The sequence below is a fragment of the Falco rusticolus genome, chromosome 6 (assembly GCF_015220075.1).
Source record: "Falco rusticolus isolate bFalRus1 chromosome 6, bFalRus1.pri, whole genome shotgun sequence".
NCBI lineage: Eukaryota > Metazoa > Chordata > Aves > Falconiformes > Falconidae > Falco > Falco rusticolus.
Window position 1 is genome coordinate 28,672,360 of NC_051192.1, and position 19,359 is coordinate 28,691,718.

The 19,359-nt window shown below is 38.9% G+C and overlaps 2 protein-coding genes across 3 annotated transcripts in view; one reads left to right on the forward strand and one right to left on the reverse strand.

Moving 5' to 3' along the window:
- The window catches only part of NT5DC1 (5'-nucleotidase domain containing 1), a 148,539-nt gene that overhangs the window by 16,080 nt on the left and 113,100 nt on the right, over nucleotides 1-19,359 (forward strand). The gene's annotated exons all lie outside the window — the stretch shown is intronic.
- On the reverse strand, nucleotides 1,174-9,518 carry COL10A1 (collagen type X alpha 1 chain). The gene is made up of 3 exons (XM_037391261.1): nucleotides 9,444-9,518; nucleotides 8,704-8,857; nucleotides 1,174-3,326 (listed from the first exon to the last, which is right to left on the reverse strand). Exons 2-3 carry the CDS (start codon nucleotides 8,840-8,842, stop codon nucleotides 1,432-1,434), a joined length of 2,034 nt encoding a protein of 677 aa, XP_037247158.1. The 5' UTR covers nucleotides 8,843-8,857; nucleotides 9,444-9,518; the 3' UTR covers nucleotides 1,174-1,431.

Consider the following 19,359-nt stretch of genomic DNA (forward strand, 5'->3'; position numbering starts at 1 on the left):
ATTGATCCCAACATATTATCAAGTACTTTGGTGATTTCAAATGTATACAACATAACAAGTCTCAGGTTCTGCCTTCATGAAGAAATGGTAATATGAGAAATTTTTAAACTTAAGCCTACGTACTTTTAGTGTAAGTGGTTAAAAGCTTCTGTTTAAAAAAAATGAAGCTAAAAATAATAGTTGAAGGGTTCATAAGGTTTTGATGTATATGAGACTTCTAAAGCATGTGCGTGGTAGTTGTCATTGGAAGAAATGTTTGATCAGACTACTGTGGTTTCATAATTTATAAGCACTAATTTTGCTAAGCTGGTTTACTTCATACCATTAACTTTTCATGGTGTTACAGCAAATTAATGTTATATCTAATGTTTGTGAGGCATGAGTGTATGTTGGTATGGTAAATATGATTATGTGTACTGACTAATTACTTCCATCATCTGATAGATTTACCGTGTAAGTAAAATACCTTCCTCAGACTATTGTGTTTTAAAGGAAATAACTGTTCAGGGAAAATCAGTTCAAAGATTGTCTCCAATTTTGGGGTGGTAAAGCTGTTCTGATTTTGTGCATGTCTGCGTACTTGTGAAGATAGGTTCTTAATGTCTGGATTTGCTGATAATTCTTTTACAGTATTCTGTATATTGTAGTTTTACAGAACATTAGGAGCTTAAAAGTATTGAACTAGTTCATTGCTGCAGCTTAGAAAACATGCATTAAACAAAGTTAATTGGATTTCTAGGCTTCAAATCTGGTTGGTTTTTCATATTGCAAAAGTCTTAGATCTTCAGTAACAGGTAATAATTTATCAGTCTACCTTTCTCTAAGGTAGTTCTTAATAAGAAAAGTGGAACTAAATTAAAACTGTGATGTGGCATGTATTATATTAGAGTTGTTTTCTTGACTCCTGTTTGATAGCTTAAAGATGAAGCAGACAGATAGCAGAATGTACCTGAGGTATAATATCCAATTTTTGTGATGAATGTTGGGTATCTGAGTCTTTACTTTTAATAATACCTTCAATTAATTCAAGTTTAGTGAAATATAATCTAGAGTCCTGAATGAGTACTTTATGAAAAGCGATAGTTACAAATTGTGATTTTCCTTTGGGGGATGGGGGTACGATTGGTGCAGGGAAAGAAAAAGGAAAGAAAAAAAGAGGGAGAGTCTGGTGCATTATATTAATTCATAAAATTTTAATGTTGCATTCAGTCAGACAATTGATCCATCATTTGGAAACAAATTTATTGTGACAATTCTCTAAAAATATACAATATTCTACTGGGTTTGAATGACTGTCTTTCACCTTCTCACTTCCTCCTCCATTTCTGTTGCAAAATTGAAGCTGCATGGCCTGCTAATGACAAATCAGATCAGCGCCCAGTCAAAATGGTCTGAAGGAAAGAGTGTCAGGACAGTGTAAGTGGGATGTTGTTAGATATGAGCAAATAGGAAACCTGAGAAAGAAGAGTGAACATAGTCAGAGGAGTAGAGACCATTAGATTCTGAATTGGGCAATTGGAGCCATACTTGATCATTCTCCATGAGATCAATGACAGCACTGCCAGAAGCCTGGTCAAGGTATCCTTTCTTGTATTCATCATAAGTGTACATGAGTGGGGAACCATTTTTGTAGAGTGCAACCCAAACATTTGTTCCTTTTGCATGTACGTGGTAGGAGAAATAATACAGTCCAGGGATCCTGCAGGTGAAGATTCCTGTTCTGGGGTCATAGTGTTGCTGCCTATTGTACAGGATTTTATCAAATTTGATGGGGACTGTTGCCCCAGGGTAGGCTTTGGAGAGGATGACACTGAAAGCGGACACTGGCATCCCTGTAAGAGCTTGGTTTACGCCTCCTTTCATGAAAGACATTCCTGATAGCTCCCGAGACTCTCCTGCTTTAACGTAGCTTTCAGGCATCTGTGGGATTACAGCTTGGCCGGGGGGACCAGGAGGACCTGGGGGGCCTGGCAGGCCAGGCTCTCCATTGTTGCCTTTAGGCCCGGGGGGTCCGGGAGGTCCCATGGGTCCTCTTAAGCCTTTCACAGCAATACCTGCTGGGCCTGGCAGCCCTGGTGCTCCTGGCTCACCTTTCGCACCAGGGGCTCCTGGCAGGCCGGGGGCACCAATGGGACCTCTGATCCCAGGTATTCCTGAAGGCCCTCTAGGGCCTGGCTCACCATTGATCCCTGGCACTCCCTTAACTCCTTGTGGACCCATTGGACCGGGCAAGCCAGGTAGGCCAGCATGGCCAATGTCACCTTTTGGACCTGGGAAACCTGGGTGCCCCTTAGGACCAGCAACACCCTGTTCACCTGGGTATCCTGGTTTTCCCTCTAATCCTGGTAGACCTCGTTCACCCTTGGCCCCTGGGAATCCTGGGGGGCCTGCAGGGCCCGTGTCACCTTTTGGCCCTGGTAGGCCATTCTCACCGGGCAAGCCTTTGAGTCCTTGAGGGCCCATGTTCCCTGGTGGCCCAGCAGGCCCTGGCTCACCTGGCACACCAGCCGGGCCTTGATCTCCTTTAGGTCCTGGAAGGCCAGGAGGACCTTCAGGCCCTCTGTGTCCCTTCATCCCTGGCAATCCTGGCTTTCCAAAGCCTGGAAGACCTGGGGATCCAGGCAAGCCTGCAGGTCCAGGGTGTCCCTTGGCTCCAGGGATGCCTGCTGCTCCTGGTGGTCCCATTGGCCCAGGCTTGCCAATGCCAGCTTCTCCAGGTTCTCCTGGGGGACCCTGGGGACCTGGGATACCAGCTGCTCCAGGTGCACCTGGTAAGCCTCTATCACCTTTCATACCTGGCTGACCTGGAAGACCGTTTTCACCAGGCTTGCCTACCCCAGCAGGGCCAGGGAGGCCCCTGGGTCCCTGTGGGCCTGGAAGGCCCCTGCTACCTGGGCGGCCTGGAACACCAAATCCACTTTCTCCCTTTTGTCCGTTTATACCAGGGATACCTGGCTCTCCCTTCTCACCGGGGAGGCCCCTCGGCCCTTGAGCTCCCGGAGGGCCTTGTGGTCCTGGCTTGCCAGGAACAGACAGTCCTGCAGGGCCGGGAGTGCCAGGGGGTCCTTGTGGCCCTCTTGCTCCTGGAAGCCCAACAGGTCCAGCTTCTCCTTTCTCACCACGTAGTCCTCTGTCTCCTGGCTTTCCTGGTAGACCAGGCACGCCTGGCTTTCCAACTGCAGAGAATCCAGGTGGACCTGGGGGACCAGGGGGGCCTTGGGGACCAGGACTTCCAAACCCTGGTTTTCCTGCAGGACCTGGTTGTCCTCTTGGCCCGATAGGGCCTGGGGGACCAGGGGGTCCTTGTTCACCCCTTATCTGCACACCTGTAAGAGAGAGGAAATGGGTAAACCAGGGCAGTTATAACATTTGCAGTCTTATATTGTGGTGGTGAAATGTGCGAAGGGTTAACTTCACTTGAACCTATGGAAGTCAAGCTTCTTATTAATATACTGTGTTTGGTCGCTGAGAACCTGATGTTCAGAGCAAAAGTGTTTCAGAGCTCTTACAAGTGCAAATTTGTTGGAGTTGTGTCCTGAGTTATGAGGTCTCTAGAATTACTTTTTTTTTTACTTCAATACATTTAGGGTCATCAGAGAGCTTAAAAAATGCTGTGCAAGTAGATGCAAACTATTAAGGAAAAAAAAACAAACCTCAGGTAACTGATTTAACAAGTCATCAGACTTGCATCTTGATGATGAACAAAACCAGAAAAAGCTTCCTGTGCAGGTGTAGCTGCTTTTCTGAAACCAGTTCATGCAATATTTAAGTAATGAGATTTTATTCCTTTCTCCCCCCAGCTTTCAAAAGTGGGCTATGGCTCTGGGGATTTTTTGGTAAACATGTGAGTGTTATATATTCAAATACTGTCTTAAAGATTTGTGTTTGTCATTAAAAATGTCACACAGTGGCAAAGTCACAACTGATAATTCATCTTCCTGCAGTCAGAATTCTGGCATGGTGTTGCTCTTTTTAATAATGCTTCATTTTCTTAGTTACCAAAACAGCAGGTGGAGCCACTTAACCAAATGTCACAAATAGAGGAATAAACAAACAAGCTCACTACTTAGTTTTCTGTGCACTATGGGGGAGCTTGCAGCTTCGTGTTGGAATTAGGATGCTGATTTGTGGGACATTACAGACAAGATTAATATCAATATTGTGAGACTAATTCAGTAGTTTGAAGCAGCTGACAACTTTATAGAACAAAACACCATATCTATGATGAATGTTAATTTAAGAAGTAATTACAAAAATAAAAACTGAGGGATATAGGAACAGCCTGGATTCAGTTTTTTATAATGGCAGCATATTCTGTTCAATACTTGTTTAGAAAAGATTGATAATTGATCAACAGCTGGATCAGCTAAAAATTGCATTTCAGTCTCACAAAAAGAGCAGTGTTTGTATATATATATGACAGTTTATGCAATGACTGTTCTCCTGTCTCTTGGGTAATTGCTTTTTCCAGTCTGTGGCTAGTCTTGATGAAGCAAACATGAGATGGAGGAAGAAAATTGTTCTTGTACATATTCTATTTAAAAAAAATAATAGAAATGTGTATATAAATATATTTGATTTTGGTTTGATATTGCATCTGCAAAGTTGCTGCCTTCCTATATTCCAGGGAAATTGTTCTTATCTACCAAGTATAGAGAGTGCATTTTCTTTTTTGCTGATGCGTAAAATCAGTGTAAATGCATATCACCTTATTTTGCACACCTTACTATCTCATCCTCCTTAAGGCAGTGAAAAGGAAGATAGTTGTTAAAATCCTACACATAGAAAGAAAGCAGTATCTGTGATTTATGGAAAAACTGAAAATGCAAGCACACATCCTTCTCAGCTGCAAAGGCAATTGTGGATTCTGTGAGTACCAGTCATAAGCCTGGTGCAGTCTTCCCTATCTTACTCATATTGTATTTCTTACTACTGAGCTCCCAGATTCAATAAGGTGCGATTCCAAGTTGGTTTTCTTGTTATATAGGTGATATAAGATATGGCAAATTTTAAGAACTACATTGTGAAAAAAAATTGGGAAAGGCTTAAAAGCCTATCAGAATTAACATGTACCCTGCAGCAGAAGCAGTGTTTAAATGTTCTTTACATGTTACATTTTCTCTTTACCTCAGGTAAGAGAACTGCCATCAGAGAAAACAGCTTACTTGGCTGGAGGACTCAATTTATTCCATAGGTTCTATATATGAATAGAACTTCAAAAACTAACTGTTCACATCAGGGAATGCAGGCAGGTCAGATCAAAGCCTCAATACAAATACCTAAGCAGATTCCTGAGTTAATGCTGTTTCAGTTGTGAAGCATTAGGGGAAAAATACTAATAGTTTTCTACATCAGCTGCATCAAATTCAAAACCAAGCTTTTATGTGGGTACTTTGGCAGAAAACAACAGTGACCCCAGTTAGGTCTGCTCTTTCATAATGATAACTCAAGGAATTTTGTTCAACATTGGTTTTATTCAGCTGTGTTTAAGTAACATGCAGTTATTGCACTTGATCTAATATATTTTATTTTTTTGGCAAATTGCATGTGGCTTAAGCTTCAGAGTGCTTCTCTTTATTGCTTTTTACCATGTATTAGATGCAATTTCATATCAGTGCTAGGTTCACAAAGTGGTGGGTGCTGCCTTTTTGGCATAAGATGCTAAAGCTTTGTCAGTGTTCATGTTATAGAAATTTTCTGTGAGGAGCTATAGTGTTTCAAAGCTGTGCTGCTTTTAGATTAAGATGTCTGGTAATTGTGCTGTCTAGAGACAACAGTAAGCTTTCCGAGGAAGGGATAGCTGAATGTATTAATAAAGTAGGATTTCTACCAGGAAAATTGAAGTAGTGGTTGGCTACTTTTTTGTATGTCTTGGCACATATCTTGATGCAAAATTGGTTTACATTCTCTGAATGCAGTCAAAACCTATTTATGTATTGAATTAATTATGAAGACTTTAACATAACCTGTAATAATGGCTTATTTTAGCATTGCTGAACAGTCATGATTATTCTCAACTAGGACTTTTCAAACATTCCAAGCCAAAGAGCTGCTGGCTTAAAAATGATGTCCTGGTAATGTTAAAAAGCACTAAATACATACAGAAAAGGAAAGTATATTCTGATGGGGGAGCTGTCAAGCAAGATTTTTAAAACAATGTCACCAAATTAAATGAAGCTTTAATAGGTTTTGATTACCAAAATAAATATTACATGTTGTCCTGAGTCAGGTTGGGCCTACACTGTCAAAAAGCATCCTGGAACTAAAATTTCAAAGTTGTACAAAGCAAAAAGAAAATTTATTAATAACTGAATCTCCAGAAGCCAATGTTTGGTGATGAAATAGGAAAAGTAAGCTGTGATGAAAAACTTGCCATATGCTACTTGAGTTACTTGCATATAGAAGAACTCACTAGTTAGACAACAGTTAGATTACTTTGGTTCTGTAATCTCCTCTTTCATTCTTCCATGATCATAACAGATCAGAAATTATGTTTTCTAAGTCTACCTGTTTGTTTTTTTAATTCTCCTAAAAACCCTCTGTAGGATGGTTGTTTTCAAGAGTGGTTTTCCAGTCATCCATTTTGATGCTTGTTCACCAAATGAAGATTTGTCACACAATTTTGGGTGACTGGACTCCCATGTCTGTAAAACTATAGGCTGTTCCTGCTTTTAAGGTCTAGTATATAGTCTTTATTACCTTTCCTAAATAGAGAACATTTTATACTCATATGTTGATATAATCATTTTCGCTCTAAGTATGAAGTTTCACACACATTAGGTTGTGTTGGTATATAAAGTGGAAAAATTAGTTCAGGACAATTAATATCCCCCTTTCGCCCCATTTCCTGTCTACCCTGCTCCTCCCTTAATTTGCTGCTGGTTTCCCCCTTTCCCAATGTTTTCTATAGAGGGGAACAAAAGCCACTATGAGAAGAGAAGTAAGGGAAGTATGGTAGAGGATAACCAAGTAAATACTGTACTTCACTTAAAAAATATATAAATGATACTGAATAAACTAATGGAAAAACACTATGAAAATTTAATGAGGGGAGAGGGAAGAAATGCAGCTTTAACTCATTTGGAATTCCAGTTAGTAAGTCTTCAGAGTAGCTCTTTATGTTCAGGTACCTAAATTCAATCTGAGAGTGCTGGTAGGGTTCCAGAAAGTTCTTGTGCTCAAGGCAATGGATGAAAACTGTGATGATGGTATTTTGGTACAGCCCAGAAGAACATTTGGAGGGTAAGTTTCCCAGCCATGCTGCTTTCACTTGGTTCTTATTGCAGAGTGTTTCTTGGAGCTTGTAGAATGGAGCTGGTTGGGATGAGACCAGGGCTGTGTCTTTGGGGTTGATGTGTGCTGCTGTGTGTGCTGTTCATGGGCATCCAGTCCATAGGATCAGACTAGAGCTATTCTGAAATGAAACCTCCTAAATTAATGTAATGTGGATGCAATGTTCTGAGCAGCAACTCTTCTGCTTTCCAGATCTACTTCTGTTGTGCTACCCTATTTTCTAGTGCAGATGTAGCCTAAAATGTCCTCTTTCTGCTGAAGAGAAGCTTATTTGCAAATGCTATTTTCTGAAGTCCCTCATTCAGTTTCCTAATTTCTGTCCAAATATGATGATTACAACTAAAAGTAGATGAGACACAGCAAAGCTGAAAGCTATTCTGAATAATCAGTGATGTCTGAAAGAAATTAATGGGGGGGGGGGGGGGCGGGGAGGGGGATGGTTTTAAGGAAGATTCAGTTCTCTTCAAAATTATCATCACTAAAACAAATAGACTGCTGATCATACTTTGGGGGACAATTCATGAAATAAAACCAGTATCTAGGAAGTTAGAAGTTTTGATTTCAAGGTTTGTTTTTTTTTTAAAAGGCTTTAGTCTAAGTATGGAAAAAAAAATACAGAGGTCAAATAGTTTCAAACACTGGGTATAGCTACCCATTTCATTTCCAAGATCGGAGAGGATACCCAGAAATAAGATGTCACAATGTATAGCATTGCAGTTCTGTATGGCCTATACGATCTGCCATAGGACTGATTTATGAAATTAAGAGTACTTTTTATAATAAAGCTAGAATTGTTATATTACTATGAGATTTGTCTGATAATTAAAGTATAAGCTTAAATCACTTATGAAAAAACTGTGTAGAGGTTTGCCACATTTTTTACAACTGTATATAAGTTTATTTTGCCTTTCTAGACTTCAAACAGGTCTTCATTTGGCCATGTGTATCAGATATGTTTAAATTCACAGCTACAGTCTGTTTTGAGTAGAGATAAAATGACAGAATATGTAACAGTTCTTTCTGAATATTGTAGATGACAGGTCTATTGTTAGAAACCCCTGTGTTGAATCAAGAAATCTGATAACTAGCAGGTTGTACATAATTATGTACACAATCACGTTCTATTATTCCCACTACTGAAGATCAGATCTGTAGCAGTGATTTTGTTTCTGCTTTATATGCTTTTAGTGATGATGGTGTAAAAAAACTTTGTGACAAGTGTGCATCTTTGTAAATAGGAGGCAACTGCCAGAACCACTGCCAGTTCTTTCTGCAGTGGTGACATTATTTTAATAAAACTTAACTGCTAGTGAAAGTTGAATACCCGTAGTATAAACAAAGAGCTTTTGTCATGTATTGACCCACTAGGAACAATTGTGTTATTAAAAATAATAATAATAATATACTTACCTTGACTCTTTACATTGTATGGTAGAAAATGTGGCCCCTTGATGCTGGATTGTTTCTGATATCGCTCAGAAAAATATCCATCGCTACCATGGACAATGTTCAGACAAAATGGCAACAGTAAGGATATTTGTAAATGCATGTTTCCAAATCCGTTCTGTGTTAAAAGGGGAGGAAAAGTTTGTTATAAAGAAGAGCTGTTCAGTTCTGTTTCTGGTGCATGAATGAGTTTTCTTAAAGTATTGGTATTAAAAGTAACGTTATTTGTGCTTACTTCCTCCTGCTTTCACTAGTTGTGAAAAATCCTCTAAGAAAAAAGGAATCTGTATTCCTATCACTTTGAATGCTAGAATCTTGTATAGGTAGCCTAAAGGCAATAGTCTCACTCTTAGGAAAAGAGTAATTTTAAATGGATGCCAGCATATTTAAAACCACTGTCTTCAGAAACAGTGATTATTTTCCTAGTTACACCAGAGCTCCAAACGTAAGTTTGGAGTTGCGTGTATCAAAACTCATGAAATGAAGCACGATATCCTGGCTCCTTCAGCATCAGTGGCAAAAATCTCACATTGCCTTGCTTGAAGCCAGGCTTTCATCTGTAGCCTTTCAAATAGCCCTGGTGGCAGTAAGGATGTTATTACTGGCCCTTAAATATCAACCCCCTTCCCTCCCCAGTCAGAAGACATGTATCCTATAGAAGTTACCTTCAAAACCGAATAGAATGAAATGAAATCATAACATACCAAAATGTTGCAGAGCTCCAATGCAGAGTGGTAGAGCAGTGAAACCTCTACTGAGGAGTTCTTTTGCCACTGGTGAGTGAGCAGAAGCTGATGATTTCAAGTGTAACCCTTGAGTATTTATACGATTTTCCCCCTAGTTGGGTGACTGCTGGTCATAAGCTCCTCCCCAAAAATCAGTAAGCAGTAATTATCTGTGTGTCTATGTGTGTTTTTTAGGGGTGGGGGAAGCTATTTTGGGCGGTCGTCCTAGGTCCTGTTAACGGGGTTTTGGGGTTGGTTGTGGTTTTTTTTCTTCCCTTAGATTTCTTAATTGTTGATGAAATTATATTGCTTATAGCTTTTATTTTCTAAAATTTTATGACCCCTTTTTTTTAGAGCTTTTAGAACTAAGAAGGATAACATTGGAGAAAAAAAAATAATGAATTTAAATAAGATGAGTAATTCTAAGTGTTTCATTTGGATTTCTTTGTAATGTTTTAAGGGAAGAACTATACATTTTGAACTATGGTGAGCTGTTACTTTCAGGAATAACCCCTCTGAAGTCTGTAGAGACTACTTATGTGAGTAATTGTTCGTTGGGATATAAGTAGAGAACTTGAAATCAATTAAGTTGTTAATAAGAGAGTTTTGTGAGAACCTGAACTTTTAAGTAGTTATTTTAGGTGATTCTTAGTTTCACATTATATTTCTAGACTTCTGTTTTGATGCTGGAGGCACAGTACTATGTATATGATGTATTCTGCCAGTAATGTTTCGACATTAGGAATTCTTGAAATGCAAGCTTACCTGACACAATGAGAACTTCATTGTGTCTAGTTGTAACAAATACATTGAAATTCATACTTGTATGAAATGCAAGCTTACCTGACACAATGAGAACTTCATTGTGTCTAGTTGTAACAAATACATTGAAATTTAAATTTGCAAATGTTATACAGGCTTATTTGGGGCTGATGGAGCTTTTTTTAGCTTTTCTGCTGTCAGCAATTAACTTTTTTTTAAGGTTTGTTCAATCAAATGCAGCTATTGCTGTACTTCTAAATGCATGTGTTTCCTGTTAAATGGTTTCAGTTTAGTAAATTTAAATTGCTGCTGGTTTACTGCTGGTGGATCAAACTTGATTACATCTTATCTCTCTTTTTTTTTTTTTTTTTTTTTCCCTTCAGATTATAAACCAGTTATAGCCGTTAGTTTGTTAAACCAGTCTTGATTAATGGACTTAATCCACACGTTGTGACTTCTTTTTTTTAATAAATAATGGAATCTTACAGTGTTTCAGTGTCACTTTGATTAATGTTCAGTACTAAATTGTAACTTTCAACCCTTGAATTGTTTGGGATGCTGAAACATCATTTAAGATCAAAGGGCAGAATAAGAGAGAACAAAATATTAGTGTACTTTTATCAAACATTCTCAGTGAAAATCCCTACATATAAATTATTCATGTATTAAAATTCTTCTGCTAATTGCAAACTTTTTTGACATTTTTATATGGTATTCAGTCTTGCAGGTTTTTTTGGATGTGTTTGAAATTCTTTGTTTCCCTTGCACCAAAAACTGGTTGAAAAACAGAGATAATTTATATGTGTTGTTACTAAAGGAAGTTGAGCATGTTCTACAAGTTATAGTCCTGATGAAATGAGCATGTATTTATTTTTCAAGGTTATTTATGACATTTATGGAAGCTGTCTGAGGAGCTTTTTGGTGAGGTACAAGCAATAACTATGCAGAAGAACATGTATGCATCTGTACAGTATTTCTACAATTGGTATTAGGATAATCAGGAAAGGGTACTAGCGTGTTATGTTATAGGAATATGAATAAATAACATACATTACTGTTCTCATGCACGGTAGCTACAGAAGGGACACCTGTTACCGTTCCAACCAAAAGACTGAGCTGATAGCCCAGAACTGTGTGGCTATCCTGTGGAATGACAGGTTAATGTGGGCTGAATTTTACCTGCTTTGTGTCTTTGTTTAATTCCACACTCTTCAACTTTTTTGGCTTTTATGTATTATGGCAAATATCCTAGAACACAAGTTACTGTACTGAAAGAGACCAATGGACCATCAAGTCTATTTTGCTTACAATTGTGCTAATACCTTTGCTTACTAGAGGGCTGTATTAATGTTGTGACTTAAAGGCTGCTGCAATAATTTATTTAATGTATTGTTGAACAGTTCTTTTCTTCTATTCTTCTTCCTAGCCATCCTCTAAACAGCAGTATGTTCCATTTTTGTAAATAAACCTTTTCTGCTGCAGGGGTCTTCAGACTGAAGCCTGCTTTTTCCATTAAGCTTGCATGCCCAATCTGGTCAGTGGTTTTCAGAGAATGTTTGCATGTCTGAGATAGCATTTTTACCTCCCATACGTGCATTCGGTTCCTTTTTAATATTTTGGAGAAGGAAGGTTTGTCCTCAAGTTGTTTGTGTAACTTCTCGAGGTGTTTCATTTAAAAATTAGTATCTATAAATTCAAGTAAGCATCCGGTCATTTGCTTTTGACAGAGGCAGCAAATGTATGGGCATAGAGTTTATTTCCTCCTTGAAGAAATGCAACTCCAACCCCTTTTTTTGGTTCACATAAATCTAAAAATAGCTTTTGATTTTAAAACATTTAAATATACAGCCCTCAGTGGGAAGTGTGGTTGTTGCTAATTTGACAATATTTGGTTAAGAACAGCAGGCGACAGTTTTGTGCACACACAGGTTCATGCTAATTTCTAGCCTAATTCATAAATACCCCCAAAGCAGGCACACTTACGTTACAAAAGCACCAATAATGTACACTGATATTTACCCAGCAGCCTCGCTTCCTGCTTTGGCTCCTTCTGGGCAGGAAGGTGAATAATCTCTACGTGTTTCTCTAAACGGGGATGATTGTGGGCTCAAAAGGCAAACCTGTTGTCCTTGTGTTTAACCTGAGCTCCACTCTATTGTGCTATCTTATGCTACTTGTTTGGTTTGAGGTTTTGTTTTTTGTGGGTATGGGAAACTGAGAACTGGACTTCACTGCTTTTTTATGTTTTCCCTGTTGCTGTGCATATTTCCTATTGGCAGAGCACTAGCACATATTTAGCTCTAAGCATGCATATAAAAGGCAGCCTTCGGTATATTTTGCATGTGCAAAAATACATGCAGTAGACATACTTGTATATACCTGGTTATAGTAACAGCATGTTTTTAAATAGGTATGCAAATAACCTTTCTTGTTTTCAAAGTATAGACATTCAGATGTTTTTGTTTTATAGTTATGCATTCAGAAAGTTGTTTTTGCTTACAAAGGGAGGTGTCTTTGCTCCCTCATGCTCCCCGTCCTACTACTGTAATAGTGAGGAATAACATTTGATCCATTGCACCATTACAAAACTTGCTTTTTAGTTATGTACTGGCAGCTTCTTCCCATGTAGAGGTAGCCGTGGTAGGTGCTACAGTGATGTAATAGCTGAAGTCCTAAGCTTAGCTGCAATAAAAAGACTCAGAATAGTTTCTTTGGACCATTTGAAATAGGTACTGGAATCACAGTGTCTTTAATGCCGTTTGCAGCAGCAGCAGTGTTTGATCGTATTTGCTGACTGAATTTCCAGTTTGCTGTTGAATGTTGTTGGAAAGCAAGCGCTCACACGTGCTTTCCAACCCCCCCTTGTTGCTTCAGTGTCTTACTCCCACAGAGTCGGTATAAGTGACATGGTAGTGATATCATGATTTGGGAAATGGGAACTGACTTTCACTGCACTCCTGCAAGTTACAAAGTGACTTGAATGAGTCCCACAATAAGTAACTACTTCCAAGGGCAAAGTATGGAACGTATTTATTAAGCATAAATTTTAATAAAACAAGCAACCACTCCCTGTCACCCACCCTATCACCACCCTCATGAATACATACCCCAAAAAAAGGGAAGAAGAGAAGCAAAACTCAGAGAAAGACTGCGCTAGGTCCTTGTAGTGGTTGGAAACTGGCTAAATATGTAACTGATGCTGAGGAAAAGAGCTGTGAGTCCTTTGAAAGTAATAATTTACAGCTTTAACTCAGAATTTGTCTTATTTTTAATAATTGGCTTTTAATCTTAATCCTGAACTTTTTGTACTTTATAATTACTATTTATGTTAAAATATGGTACTCAAGGAACCTGGTGGGTGTTGTTTACTCCTTTTGTTTGGCTGGGTAATCTCAGCTGTGAAGAAAGGGACGGGAATGCATTGGAGGGAGATTTTTCCTGTAGTTTAAAAAGTAGTCTGAAACATTTGGAGTAGCTTTTTATTGATGACTGAAAATCTCAACACAATTATTAACACAGTTAAGACAACACAATTATTTTGCTGTCTCTGGCTCAGTATTTATGACTAGTGTTTTCTGATGTTGTTGGTTCCAGTTTTGTTATCTGCATGAAGTAACCTTTGAAGACTTAACCTTAGTGTGTGAAAAGTTTTCCTCTATTAAAGTGCTTATACCCAAAACTCATGGTAGGTACCACTTTGCAAATTATATGCAAAATAATATGTATATGACAATATATATGTGTATGACAATATACGTATGACCATAATAGCTTGTAGCACCATCTCTGGTGAAGAAATTCTCCAGTCTCCAATTTTAAGTTCTCAAAGAAAGGCACTCAGGAATTTCTAAAAAGTGTTTGAAAGCCTGCCATGAAATTAAAGGAGTAATTGGGTTTCCTAGTCTGTGGTGCACTTTGACACTCTGGAAGCTCCTAAATCATCTCAACTCCATATTTTAAAACTGTCCTCTCTTTCTTTCTGTCCCGCTATGGTGAAGAGTGTTTGCATGCTCCTGTGTTAGTGGACAGGTAAGCCCTCAGTGGAAGTGCAAAGAAACATGTTCCACTGTACTGTAATAGGGGAGACTAATACAGAGGTTTTGCAGCTGCTTATTGCTGACAGTCAAATGAACCCAAAGTAGTAGGAAGGAGAAAAAATTATGAATTCAATACCTGTGGGAAATCTGGGGGGTGGTTTTTGGGGGGTTTTAAGTTGGCTTTGCTTTTGTTTTGTAATTGTTGATACTTTGTATTTACATGGAGGGTATTTTCTGTTCCAACACTAACCACTTAGACTGCATGGGACTAGAAAATACCTTGGTGAAGAAGATACTTACCTTGCTAATTGCAAAATAAATAAGATTTCTTTTGCGTTTCAGAATGCATGTCATCTTTTGAAATCAATAGAGGCTTGTTGAAGTAATCTGCAGGGCTGTGTAATCCTGTCTATCTTAATATTTTGAGGTACAATAAAGAATTCTCTCTTTAAACAAAACAAAGGAAACTGTTTACTCCTACAGTCCCGTACTAGTCTTTTTATAAAGTCCTTATACTTTTAACACTTGTAATTGTGGTTGAATAAATGTCCTACTTTCAAGTAGTAATGGAAAGATGGTCTGTATTTTTTCTGGCACTGCAAAACTGACTGCTGACCAGTTTGTGCTGTTAGCTCAGATAACTGTTGATCATAGGAGCTCTACTTAGTATAGCAGTATATTTAAATAGATGACACCAAGTTAAATATTTATAGTTGTATTCTGACTGTGTTAACTTGCAGAGGCACTGAATAACTACGCTGAAAGCTCAGGAAAAGTGTTCCACATAGGCTATAGAGAAAGCTCTGATTCTGACATGAGTTTCTGTTTATCCATTCCACAGTCAGATAGTATTATTGCATAATGCTTTCTAACAACACTACATTTTTTGTGGCCCCATTTCATTATGCTTCTATAAAGATAACATAATCTCCACCCATCTTAGAGAATTTATGAGACTAGCGTAGAAGATACGAAACAGAAGTACTGGTGTTAGGAAGGATGTTTTGCAGTACCTTGGGTATGTTGCTGGCCTGTCTATTCCTCCCTCATTTTTATTCCTCCCTCCCTTGCCTCTGAAAGTAAAAACAACAAATATTGTTCAAATTAGTGCATTAATTTGAAACTCCTATCAGATGTCTGGCTGTAAATGAAAACTGATCAATTTCCAAGATATGGAGAAGACAAAGCTGTTTTTATATGTTGATATTAATCCTTTCTCTCAGAAATGCTTTTCTAGTTAAGTAGTTTAAGTGTTCATGTCGCAGCACTCTCAAAACTATCAAGCTGCAACATCTCATACCATCATTCTCTTCATGCCAGTCCCTCTGCTGCCTTCTCCTCATCCAGGGCACGTTCTCACTCTTCTCTCTGCTTTTTCCTCTTGGCTGCCCAACCCCTTAACAGAACCAGCCACAGCTGCACTGTATCTACATCAGCCAACCCACCACCCCTGAAGCCAGCCCACAGCTGTATGTTATTAATATTAATTAACCCAGCTTCATTCCTCTACATGTTCATATATTTAAAGTTTTGGATTTTCACTAGATCTGTTTGAAGGTGTAAACATGCAGGTGATGGCAGGACTTGTGCCTTCCTGATGGAGGGGAGGAGCAGCATTATCCAGTGAACTTTGTACACAGTTTAGGAAGAAAAATTTTCAGGAGGCCTGACCACTGAGTAGCCTAAGCAAGTACGAAAATGTGACTTTGGATTTTGATGAGGGGGTTCCACAAAACTGTTTCTGGAGCTGCTTAAACATAACCAGGTGAAGAGATTTCCAGTTGCTTCTACCTGGAGATGCTCATTTTAAGCCTTCTGCCTGATGTTCACTGCACACTCAGTTGTGTCAATACAGTGGTTTATGAAGCTTTCCTGTAAGCTAAACGTAAGAATTTGATTTGGAGTAAAATGCAATCAGACTTTCCTGGGAGTGATGGAAGGAGGGAGGCTTGTTTTCCATAGGTCCAGATCATTTCACAGAATGTGTTAAATTATTTTTCAACACCTGAAATATACAGTTGGTCTTTAAAGACTGCTGCAAGTGTTCTTTCTTTTTTAGTAAGTGCCTGATGTTTAAAAACCTGATATCTAACAGTTTAAAAAGCATTCACATAAAAATGTAAAAAAGCTAAATAGTCATATTTTCCTGGGGAGGAGTAGTTTTGTGGCTTTTTAAATTAATTTTTTATTTTTCTGTGACTTTTATTAGATTATTTAATACCTTGTCTTACCTCTGTGCCTGCTGGGCACAAGGTTTCTGCAGACTCCCTGGACCACAGTGAATACTGTAGAAGACATGGTAAAAGAATGTAGGAACCACTCCTACTTTCCAAAAGGTGAAAAAGTTCAAGCAGCTTCCTCAGGTATTCCATAATTAGGGGAATCTTCCAAATACTTGGTGAAAAATAGGTGTAACTGAGCTGCTTTTTCAAGTGTACCCACTGGAGCAGGTAGTCAGCCAGCTGAATAGTCTCATTCATTGACCTTACTACCTGCTGTGGTTTGGACAATTGGCACAGAGCTGTTTTTTAAACATTCATGTTTAAAAACATGTGCCAGAGGTTGGGGGGGGGGGGGGGGGGGGGGAGTGAAGATCCAGACTTTTACAGCCAGAACAAATAAAAATTGTCTGAGTTCACTTTAAAAATAAGGGATTTATTTGTTTTTTTAAAACTGGTATTTTAAATATTGCTGTCTTCATTTATTTAAATCGAAACTTAGGAAAGTTCTGTTAGTGGATAGGCATATGGTGGATGCAGGTCTTGTGAGGAGTGGCTGAGGGAACTGGGGTTGTTTAGCCTGGAGAAAAGGAGCATCAGGGGAGACCTTACCACTTGTTAAAACTAGCTGAAAGGAGGTTGTAGTGAGGTGGGTGTCTTGTCTCATCTCCCAAGTAGTAAGCTATAGGACAAGAAGAAATGGCCTCACGTTGTGTGTAAACTCATCAAGTTTAGACTGGATATTAAGAAAAATTTCTTCACCAAAAGGGCTGTCAAGCGTTGGAACAGGCTTCCCAGGGAAGTGGTAGAGTCTTCTTCTCTGGAGGTATTTAAAAGACTTGTAGATGTGGCATTTAAGGCAGTGGTTTAGTGGTGGACTTGGCAGTGCTGGGTTAACAGTTGGACTTGATGATTTTAAAGGTCTTTTTCAACGTAAACGGTTCTATGATTCTATATAAACTTTCTATACTCTCTCCCTTATGCAAAGTAAGTTTGAGTCCATGGAGCCTAATTGTTCCTGGTGATCATTAATAGGACTAGATTTAGTTTCACTTAGCTGAGATTGGATTTTTACAAGCATTATATCGTCATAAAGGGGAGTCATAATTACCTGCTTGTAATAAAGCGCTAATGAAGTGGCTGCTTTTTATTATTACAGAAAATGCATCAGGGCTGCAAAATTTTATAGGTGACACTTACTGTATTACCTGACTCAAATGTACAAGCTTCAATGTCTCCTGCATTTAATAGGAGAAAAATCACATGAATGTGAAGGATGTTTTTTTATAGTACTTTAACCAGTAGGCTCTCATATTCAAAGGCTTGAGGATTGAAAGATAGTTATATAAAAGTGGTTCTTATGTGGAGCAGATAAATACTTCCCAAACTATTGATACAAAAAAATATCCAGATACCAGGGAAGGATAGGGACTGCTAAACTCATGACAGACAACCTGACCAAACTGTCAGCTTGTTTCCAGTGGTGATACTTTCTGATCCTGCTGTTACTGTAGAAAATGGCAGAACCAAAAACTGAACTCCTGCTGTAGGCGATGTTCGATGACTTCTGCACCCATTGATGGTGAGATATAAGCAAGGATCTCCACAGGGTTAATGGATAAACCTGATGTGTTTCTGCTGCATACAGAAGTAGAAGTGGATAACTTTGCAAGCAAAAATTAAGTGCTTTGAGATTTTGAGTGTGTTACTCTTGGATTTAGGTGTGCAGGTTCCACTAAAGCCTTTAAACCTTTCTGGACATTCGCAGTAAATTGACCGCACCTTTGACTTTGTAATTATCACAGCTTAAGAATATAGCTATGGAAAGGTAATGGCTGCTTGACTGTATGTGGTTAAAGTGCCGTAATGTGGATGTGTTTAAGTCTTAATGGATTTACTAGATCAGAGAAGTTGAGAGGCAGGGAACTGAATCCACAAATGTCAGGTCCCCATCTGATTCATTAACAAGTGAGACATTTTATTCTGTGAGATCTGCAACCAATAAGCCAGTGTTTGTTCTTGAAACAGATTTTTTGGTAGTAACTTAGCTAGGGATGTGGACAAAGGTAAAGTTTGTGGGACTCCTTTTGTTAAACAACTCATAGTCCATAAGCAAGGAGGAGGCTGCTCTGCTGTCAGCAGCTACTGACGATGACATATGCTACAGCAGAAGGCTGCTGCCAGATTTTAAGGAAGATTTTCTGACATGCAGGTATTGCTGCAGGTCTGGAGTGGAATAAGTCTTCCACCAATCTGCGATAACCAGGATAAAGAGTTAGGAACTTGAAGGGGGGATGAGAGAGTCCTATAGGATAGGAAATGGTATATGGAGGAAAGGAGTCATTTATCTGATTGTGATATTGTGTCACATATATCCAGATTGTGATGTGGAGTCTGATTTTTATGGTTCTGTCATGCAACATCTTTCTTGAGAAATTCTTGTAGAACCTGTGGGTTTCTTTTAGTAACAAAAGATTAAAGGAGGGAGGACATGGCAACTCCTGGTGCTCAGGTCATCTGTTTTCTGATCAAACTTTTAATGAAATGGGGAAGACCTTTGAGCAGTTCACCATACTAGGTGAATGTAAGCCTATATAATACACAAATTCAAGAGAAACAAATGATGTTTGGGTACTGCTGAGTTGGAAATTAAACCATCTTAAGAGTACATGCCTTATCCTGGGCCTGAACCCAGCCTTTCTGGCTGTATACAGGCTGTTGGACCTTAGTACTGAAAAGATGAAGCAGTTTTACCATACTTAGCTGGCTGGAACCTGTGTTGAGCCGCTGGAAAACCAGAGGGACAGACAGGGTAAATGCTTTGTGGTTAGCTTGCACTGTGCTCCAAGGTGTAGTGGGAATGAGCAGTCTCCATCT

Excerpts from the sequence above, each read along its gene's own strand:
- COL10A1 (XM_037391261.1), bottom strand. The coding sequence starts at position 8,842 with ATGCATTTACAAATATCCTTACTGTTGCCATTTTGTCTGAACATTGTC. Across the intron at positions 3,327-8,703 it reads ATACAATGTAAAGAGTCAAG|GTGTGCAGATAAGGGGTGAA; the intron begins GTAAGTATATTA and ends TCTCTCTTACAG.